The sequence below is a fragment of the Amblyomma mixtum genome, chromosome 5 (assembly GCF_055824585.1).
Source record: "Amblyomma mixtum isolate Tamu chromosome 5, ASM5582458v1, whole genome shotgun sequence".
Taxonomy (NCBI): Eukaryota; Metazoa; Arthropoda; class Arachnida; order Ixodida; family Ixodidae; genus Amblyomma; species Amblyomma mixtum.
Window position 1 is genome coordinate 180,447,165 of NC_143016.1, and position 8,976 is coordinate 180,456,140.

Genomic DNA, 8,976 nt, shown 5'->3' on the forward strand with positions numbered 1-8,976 from the left:
TCGGGGGATTTTATTTCGCGGAAAACAACACAGTCGTCAGCAAATAAAAGAATGTTAGATGATACAATGGAAGGCAGGTCGTTGATGTAAATAAGAAATAAAAGGGGTCCGAGCACTGAGCCTTGTGGCACGCCCGAGTAAACTTCGCTGAAAGGTGAGTTAAAATTATTAGCGGAAACGAACTGCGATTGGTTAAGAAGAAAGTATTTAATCCAGTTCAGAACACCGTAGTCGATATTCAGTTGGGTTAGCTTTAAAAATAATAAGTGGTGACATACCTTGTCGAATGCTTTAGAATAATCAAGGAAAATGCAGTCAGCTTCTGATGCGCGATCGAAAATATGGTGAAGTTTGATAGTAAAACTGGCAAGTTGGGTCTCGCAAGAAAAGGACTTCCGAAAGCCAAGCTGTGCGGGTGAAAAAAGGAATTAGACTCGAGAATGTAAGTCGTTAACAAACGTTATGGTAAGTGATGGTAAGTCGTTAACAAATGTTAAAAATAGAAATGGAACTAATATTGATACTTGTGGGACACCAATATTAGCTTTCTTTGTTTCAGATGCTTTGCTGTTCACTACCACGTACTGCTCCCTATTAATTAAAAAGCTTTTAATTAGATCTAGCGGCACCCGCTGTGCACCATACCTTTCTAGTTTACATAACAGTAATGAGTGAGCCAATATATTGTCACGTTGTAGTGACGGCAGTCCAGCGGTCAGGAAGACACCAGAAAGACTTGCAAACGAAGCTCTTTATTTGGGTTGACTTGCGCCCGCAAAAGAACTGAATCACTCGGTGGCGGCGTAAGCAATAAGCGTGCTCGTCAATCGTCGAACTACGAATGCCCGCTGCTCGCGGCATCGCTCAATTTAAAGCCGGCAAGGAAACTTCCAGATAAGAGGTCAAGATCATCTACAGTAATCTGGAAAAACCTAGATGCAGCCTTTCATGGCTGCGATCAATCGAGATTAGTCTGGTCGCTTCTCGCGTCACGAACAAGTGATAACGACCCTTTCCTGCAGCCTTGAGCGTGAACGAACAAACACTACAATGATATGTGGCATTACCCCCCTACCAAAAAAGCATCGCCTCGATGCTTTAAAATGAAAATAAACACGGAGAATGCTAGCTTCGAGTCCTTTAGCATTCATAATAAGGTTTAAAGGCAGCGGTAAAAGCTTCAAGTCTGGCCGTGTCGTCGTCGTCGTCGGTTTTGTCGTAGTTTTCGTCGTCGTAGTTGTCGTAGTCGTAGTTGTCGTAGTCGTAGTTGTTGTCGTCGTCGTCGTAGGGGTCGTCGTCGTCGTAGGGGTCGTCATCGTCGTATCGTGGTCGTGTCGCCGTCGTCGGTGTTGTCATAATTTTCGTCGTCGTAGTTGTCGTCGTCGTCGTAGGGATCGTCGTCGTCGTAGGGATCGTCGCCGTCGTAGGGATCGTCGCCGTCGTAGGGATCGTCGTCATAGGGGTCGTCATCGTAGGGGTCGTCATCGTAGGGGTCGTCATCGTAGGGGTCGTCATCGTAGGGGTCGTCGTAGTTGAGGCATAGTCTTGTGTTTTCGTTGATGGAGAATCTTAGTTCTTGCGCTCATAAGCAACCTCACCTCCAGAGGCTGCTTTATTCAGTTTAACCTTCGGGGCCTGGGGGAGCGTCCACGCACTGCGTAGCCTCGGCTAGGAGATACAAAGCGCGGTGACGATGGCGACGGGGAACGTGATAGGCGGCTGGGCGGTAAGCATTCTTCCCGACGCAAAAACTCCTCGATTTCCGCTGGTCGCTGGCCGGGTCGGGGTTGGTGGCACCCGGGGCTGCTGAATAACGATTGGAGTAGTCGTCTGGGGCAAGCTCATGGTGGACGTTGGTGCTCGATTTCGCTTCCGGGTAGAGTCCGGCAGAGTCCCGAACTCAGGTGCTTCCCCTAGCAGACGTCGGCTTGCGCGGTGGACTGGAGTCAGGTCCTGCGGTAGATGACTCAGACGGCTGGCGTCACGACTTGTAGGGGGTGTCCGGAACATGAAAGGCTACCCAGCACCTCCACCAGATGTCACGTTGTAGTGACAGCAGTCAAGCGGTCAGGAAGACACCAGAAAAACTCTCAAACGAAGCTCTTTATTTGGGCTGACTTGCGCCCGCAAAAGAACTGAATCACTCGGTGGCGGCGTAAGCAATAAGCGTGCTCGTCAATCGTCGAACTACGAATGCCCGCTGCTCGCGGCATCGCTCAATTTAAAGCCGGCAAGGAAACTTCCAGATAAGAGGTCAAGATCATCTACAGTAATCTGGAAAAACCTAGATGCAGCCTTTCATGGCTGCGATCAATCGAGATTAGTCTGGTCGCTTCTCGCGTCACGAACAAGTGATAACGACCCTTTCCTGCAGCCTTGAGCGTGAACGAACAAACACTACAATGATATGTGGCAATATGGAGACCTTTAGTTAGGTCGACAAATATGCCCATGGTGGCAAGATTATTTTCCTTGTCTTCGCGTACTTTTTGTGTGACGTTAACCGAAGCCAATTCTGAGGAGTTTCCTGGCATGTATTCGTACTATGAGTCATCTAAAACATTATTTGACAGGAAATATTTATTTAAACGTCAAAGTGAGAAAATTCGTTTTGATAACAGATGCAGCCAGCCTATTCTAAAGACTGTTATCACTACAACAACTCTTGTCCGGAGTAATTTAGTGCGACTGCGTTTATTGTGTTTTATCTCTAAAAGCCGCATTTATTATCGCCAATTTATTCCGTGCGATAAACTTGGCAGTATTTTTCGTATGACAAGCTGCTCCATTATTCGCGTGTAGCATTAGCAACAATTCTTAAAAGTGTTGACGAAATGTTTAGGGGAATCCCCCAAGGTGGAGTAGATTTGTAATAAGGGAGTAATTACTCACTGAGGTCCACCCAAGCGCAGCCATACGGCTACAAAGGAAAGCTATACAGCTTTCTCTGAAACTTCGCAGTTAAAGAAAAATTCGTCCTGGTCCGGGGTTCGAACCCGGGACCACCGCTTCACCGGAGCAGTCGCTCTACCAATTGAGCTAACCGGGAAGGCAAGCTTATTGTAGGGCGAGAGCGAATTGATCAATAGCTCGAAGTGGGAACAGTATGGGAACAGTGCGGGAACACTGTTGTGGGAACAGTTGTGGGGACACAGTGTGGAACACTGGGAACACTGGAACGAAGTGGAAACCATGTGGGAACAACCGGTTTTAGTTCCTTTGGCTGCCACCATGTGACGAATAGCTTTGAACATTCGAAAACAGCGTGTTCACAAACTTTTTAACATAAGAAAGAAAGAGAATGACCGAGTGGCTGCACAACAGAAGATGATAGGTCGGTAGGCTTAGCGGCACATGGCTGGCCGCTTACCCGAATCCCTGGTAGTATGTATGTTATCTTGAACAGCACGAAAAAATTGTTGGCAGATATAATTCAAGAATTTGTTTTCTTGTTTTATTTTCCCTCGCAATACAAACCGATAATAGGCTTTAGCATACTTTCCCACCACCTGGATGCTTGCACAAGCGAGCTATACTTCATCCCGATCTCGTATTCAATGATTTCATAATGTTTCGTACACAGTCCGCACCCACTACATAGTCCGCAGGAGCCCTGTGTTGAATCCGCGCATTAAAATATGCGTGCACAAACTATTTAGTATAATCAGAACTGTCGAAAGAAGATCCGCCAATAATCGCTATCTTCACTGTTATTCTCTTCATAGGGCGCAGAAGTTTAGAAAATGATTTTAGTGAAACGACTCACAACAGCTTCTTTAGACATCACTTTTTAGGATTCTCTCACCTAATTGCACACTCTTATGTGGGGTCATGTTCTTCAAAATCGAGGTAGCAATTAGTGTCACTACGCGCGCGTGACCACTCCGGCAAGCGATGGCAAGAGAAGCTCTGCGCAAGTTGAACAAATCTTCTTGACACAACCCCTTTTAGATCATTGCCCTATATTTGGCGATATTTAAAATAAAGGGCAGCATATACTGCACCCCCGGGTAGTCCGCAAAGCTATAAATTTCAAATTTTAGACATGCGTAGCCCGCAGGGTGTTCACCAAAAATCACGGTACTCTTAACTGGAGCGAGTATGTTTCCATATGTAATTTTCGCTACATGCAACAGCTGTAATATGTTAGTAACGAACTTTTACAGCAGTGCCTAGGGGTTTAGCTATGCGAATGAGTAAATAAATCAGCTCATCAGTATAAAGGGTGCTCTGTCCACTAGCTTCAGCCTGGTTGAGGTAAGGAAAAACTTATGTGCCTGCGGTACAGTTTCCGAGGTTGTAGAAAACCTAAATAAGGAAATAAACAACTCTGATGTTATCTAATTTCCAAAAGATAGAAGTGTAGGCTCCTTGCCATCTTGCCTTATGAATGCGTGATTTGGCGCGCTGGTAGTAAAGCACGAAAGGAGGAGAAAAGGGAATCGACAACACAATATAATTGAGTTCCACTGCGGTTCCCTGCAAATAATGCTTTTTTGCGACTTCTCATCTTCAACAGCGCCCGCTTATGATCAGGTTTACACATTTTCTGTCATTTTCAGCGCGAACACACGAGCGCGATGACTGTGTGATTTCTACCTCACCCTGCTCGCTCTCTAATGCAAACCAAGCCTACCTGGATGACACTTGTTAGGAGAGTAAATTTTCGCAAATTACCCATACATGGCACTCGGTTCGCGGGCGACTGAGAAATGTTTCGGATGCGAAGGTTACTTCTGGACTGAGAGAGACGATCGGGCTAATTGTTGTTTCATTGCGAGCATTCACAGCGGACAGATCAGGAATGAAACACTGAGAACCGACAAACATTTGTCCGACCATGTCTCTCCATTTTTCACCTTTTGTTAAATCTGTTTCCGCTCTTCAATCTTCCGAGCAAATTGTGGAGGTGTCCCTCTAAGACATCTATGACAGAACACAATAATGCGTACAATTCCTCAGCAACGATTTTTATTGCACATACATTCTCGTTTTTATACAGGTGGGTGCCACACAATGGCGAAAAGCAGCATAGCAGATTGGCATCAAAGCGCGTTTCTTTAATAATATCCAGCGTGCTTAGCCCGCCCAGGGTCCACCAGCGGCACCAGCGCCACCGTAGCCCCCTCCCCTGCCTCCCGTGTAGCGTCCCGGGGACACCTTCGCACCGCCTGCGGCCCCCGCTCCTGCGGCGACGGGCTTAGCATTAAACACAGCGTCAGCACTGGAGCCAGGGGCGGTGCCCGGCTCGTTGGTGTCGACCGTGGCACGGAAGCCGTTCGCGTCGGCCACGTAGGTGACGGTGCGATAAAGGCCGTTGGCGTCCCGGTATCCGTAGGAGCCTGTCTTAGCGTTGCTAGCATCGCCCTGCTCCTTGTGGAAGAGCTGGGTTCCGAACTCGTCTGTGGTGTCGTAGCCGAAGCTGTACGGTTGTGGAGGCTGGTGAAGTCAGAAAAAAAAAAGAAACATGGAGCCAAGAAATACGGTGCAAGGAATGTGATCGCGTTAGACACCCTAGGCAGCAAGTAACGCGAAATGAAATGACAAGGGAGGTCGCGAATGTATTAAAAGCGCTACGTATGCCCCACGTTCTGATAATGCGTTATATTGTTTTTCCTGTCCGCCATAAGGTGAGAAGCGTCATAAGTATAAAAATGAGGCTTCAAGTTACGTCGGAGAAAGGTCTCGTAGGAGGAATGATGGGAAAGCCATTTTGGAAAAGATTCCTGTGCGAAAATTTAGCAGCAAGGACACAACTGGCAGCCACTTCAGGGGCCTGTGTAAGAATTTAAGCTTCAAGGAGGTGGGGCCAGCACCTAATATGTGTTGTTTTCATAGGTCCGGTTATACTTTGGCTTCTGTTTTCCTTTCTGTTGAAAATATACACGATGAATGCTGGAAGGACTTTTATCACGCAGTATAACGTTATGGCTTAGCATATAGTGACCTCCGCGCATCAAATTTTAATAATAAATCTCTTTTTGGTTGTCGTTTTCACATACATGATTAGCATTCTTCGGCACAACTTGTGGGCTTTTGTGCGACTGCCTTTTGATGCTCTAGCGAAGACTGCCATATTTCGAAAATAGTGAATCATGCCTTATAAACAGCACGCGAATTTTCCAATATTCTTCAGTAATAGTGAGGTACGCACGCCCGACTGTCCAGCAGCACCACCGCCGCCATAGCGGTTTTCGGAACAGACGAAGGAGACGATGCTGACCAGGAGGAGGGCCTTGTGCACGAGAAAAATCCATGAAAGTAACAAAAAAGCACGATTACCAAAAGCTAAACAAATAAAAAACGTAATACCAAACGGCTCGAAAGAATGTCTTGAATGTTACAAATAGACATATTCTGCTATATACGTCGAAGGCACGGTGAAAATAGGAATACATTCAGCAGCAAAGAAGGCTATGAAAATGTGGCGTTTGCCTCGGCTGGCTGGAAAAATGAAAGAACAGTAAAGCATCGTTCCTTTGCAACTCCTGCTGAGAGAATGAATTTTGTATCTTGAGTAGCCATGTGCCGTCAAGAGCGATAGAAACGCACCATGCGCTCGTTATCTCTTCGTTATTAGGAACTATGTCAGCTGTACCAGTTCTTAGGATTCTGCATTGTTTGTTAACTTTTACTTTGCGCATCTGAAGTTTACGATTTATTTAAGTAGCCTCACAGCTTTTGCAAGTGAGAAAAACTGCTAATTCAAGAGCGTTTAATGCAGAATTTTGATCCGCAGGCTTATCATAGGCCAGCCAAAGGCAGTGTTAAAACACCGAATACGGAACAAGACCTGCAGGCGTTTTTCTCTCAGAATGAAACTGAAGGCGTGCGCTACGAAGCATTTCTGATAATCTTTACGAGATGACAAAGACAGCAGATTCTTAAAAGGAACACGTTCGCCTAAACGAAGCAGTTTTGTCGGCGCTGGTACGCTGGTATCATTTTTCCTTGCCTACGTAAAGGAGCTATTAAACAGCGGATAGGGTCGTGGCAGAAAGGCAAACTAAGTTAATATCCTTTTAACACTTTTTGCCACAGATACTTCTGAAACCGGTGATGAAAACACGGGGATCTCTTTTTAATCTACTGCACTGTCGCACCACGCTAGAAGATGCTACTAGTTTTTGCAGTTCTAGCGTAAAAAGATGTTTCCGACTAGGCTGTCAACTACAACAATGGAGATTATTGCCCTCTGATTTTTTTTTTTAAATTTTTCGTTAGAGTTAATAAAAGTTCTATGTATTAAGGTTACCGCAGAGAACTGGTGATGCAAGGTGAGCCAAAGATCACTGCGAATATTTTAGGCGAAAAAGTAACATAAGCGTTTAAACTTCTGGTGGCAAATATGCTAGGGAATCAACTGATGCCATTTCAATCCCCGCTGCTTAATATCTCTGCAGCCAATAGACGAATTACAGATCATGTAGAACCCCCAGTGATGACCGTTTGACCTAAATCGCACCGCGCCCGGGTAAGTGTTTCTTACCTTGATAGTTATATCCATATCTTCTCCGACTTCTGCTGTGCGAACTCACTGGTCTTCTCAGAACACTATGCGCAGCGAGGCTGGCGACGGCTGTGCTGTCGGCGGAGCCGCTCTGCGCTTATATACGCCTCGGCTGACTAGGGACAACCAGTGAGCGCGGCGGCGAGTGATGAGAGGGGAGAAGGAGGCGGCGTCTTTCTGTTCTTCGGTGGACGCGCCGTTGAGAGTGAATGGCTGTTTCCTGGGCGTCATCTTGCTTTTGCACCCTTTGTGCGTCCTCTTGCGTTGTCGTGAGATGACACGGTCTGCTTTCATTCAGCCCGCCAACTCCAGAAAACCAGCATAGCGGACAAGCTTCACGATGAAGGTGGCCTTAATACGCACTGTACGTATGTTGAAATCTGTGTTGCGTTATTTTAGAACCGAAGAACGTTAGCGGTAATCAGTAACGGGCGGGAAAGAGCGGGCAGGGGTTGAAATTCCAGGAAGAAATATTTGCCTTCCATCCGACCAGAGCCAAAGGACTGTGAAGAAACGTGACTGGTCCGGTTTCTGAGATGCGGCGTGCGTTTCCATGGAATCAGATATTTTCCTTGCGTACTTCTTGATTTCGGCAGAATGCGCTGCTACGGAAAAGACGAGGACATTGGCAACGAGGAGCACACAAAACACCACGGCAGCAGGTTAAGTTTTTGTGCATGGATCTTATAATTCATTTTTGCTAACTTTGCTGAAGCACAGCAAAGCAACCCAAGAAAAGACACCGCACATAAGCATTAATTAGTAGCGAGCTCTTGTAATATTAAAGAATTATACCAAGCATATTGTACCTTTTCCGCCCAGCATGGAAGAAGCGTGCAGTACACCAATAAAACATATTTCACGAAAGTGCCATGTTATTCTTACAGTGTGAGCCTGGAGTCCTCATGGAACACCGTAAGCTCTATGCTCAAGTCTGTTCTACAGAGAAATCATGCACCTAAGAACCAAACGACACGATCTCTCGGTGGTTGGCGCAACTGTACTTTCAAAGTACACCTATTCTAGCATCTATACTGAACTGCATGTCGGGTAAGATGAAAGCGTTTTTAGCTTAAACACACCCGAATCGTCAAATCTTAATCGAGACTACTTAAGTGCTTTTCTGGCCGGAGGCTGGCTTAGACCACGTGGTTAGGATCCATGGTATCAAGGGGCCCAGCAGGGCAAGAAAACAAAAGAGAAGGATCAGCTGGACGCAAGTGCCGCTGCACATACATTTGATTTTATTATGAAATTCCAGACTCTTAAACTGCGATTATTACACCTAATCGAGTCACAATAATCCAAAAACACAACTTCATCATCACACAACTACAGGGAGGGCATGATGGCAAAATTTTTGTTCTTTTTTGATAAGATGGAAACGCAGGTTTTTTTTTTAACTTTTTGTTAACATGTAAGCATAGTTTTTTTTTTCAAACAGGGGTCTGCATAGGCGGGCTCTA

The 8,976-nt window shown here is 45.9% G+C and overlaps 1 protein-coding gene across 1 annotated transcript; it reads right to left on the minus strand.

The window, feature by feature from the left end:
• Positions 1 to 5,079: 5,079 nt before the first annotated feature.
• Positions 5,080 to 7,507, minus strand: LOC149344961 (cuticle protein 10.9-like). Its single transcript, XM_089542695.1, has 3 exons — positions 7,490 to 7,507; positions 6,155 to 6,235; positions 5,080 to 5,439 (listed from the first exon to the last, which is right to left on the minus strand). The coding sequence occupies exons 1-3, from the start codon at positions 7,505 to 7,507 to the stop codon at positions 5,080 to 5,082; spliced, it is 459 nt and encodes a 152-aa protein (XP_089398821.1).
• Between the last annotated feature and the right edge of the window lie 1,469 nt (positions 7,508 to 8,976).

Excerpts from the sequence above, each read along its gene's own strand:
- LOC149344961 (XM_089542695.1), bottom strand. Across the intron at positions 5,440-6,154 it reads GTGCTGCTGGACAGTCGGGC|CCTCCACAACCGTACAGCTT; the intron begins GTGCGTACCTCA and ends TGACTTCACCAG.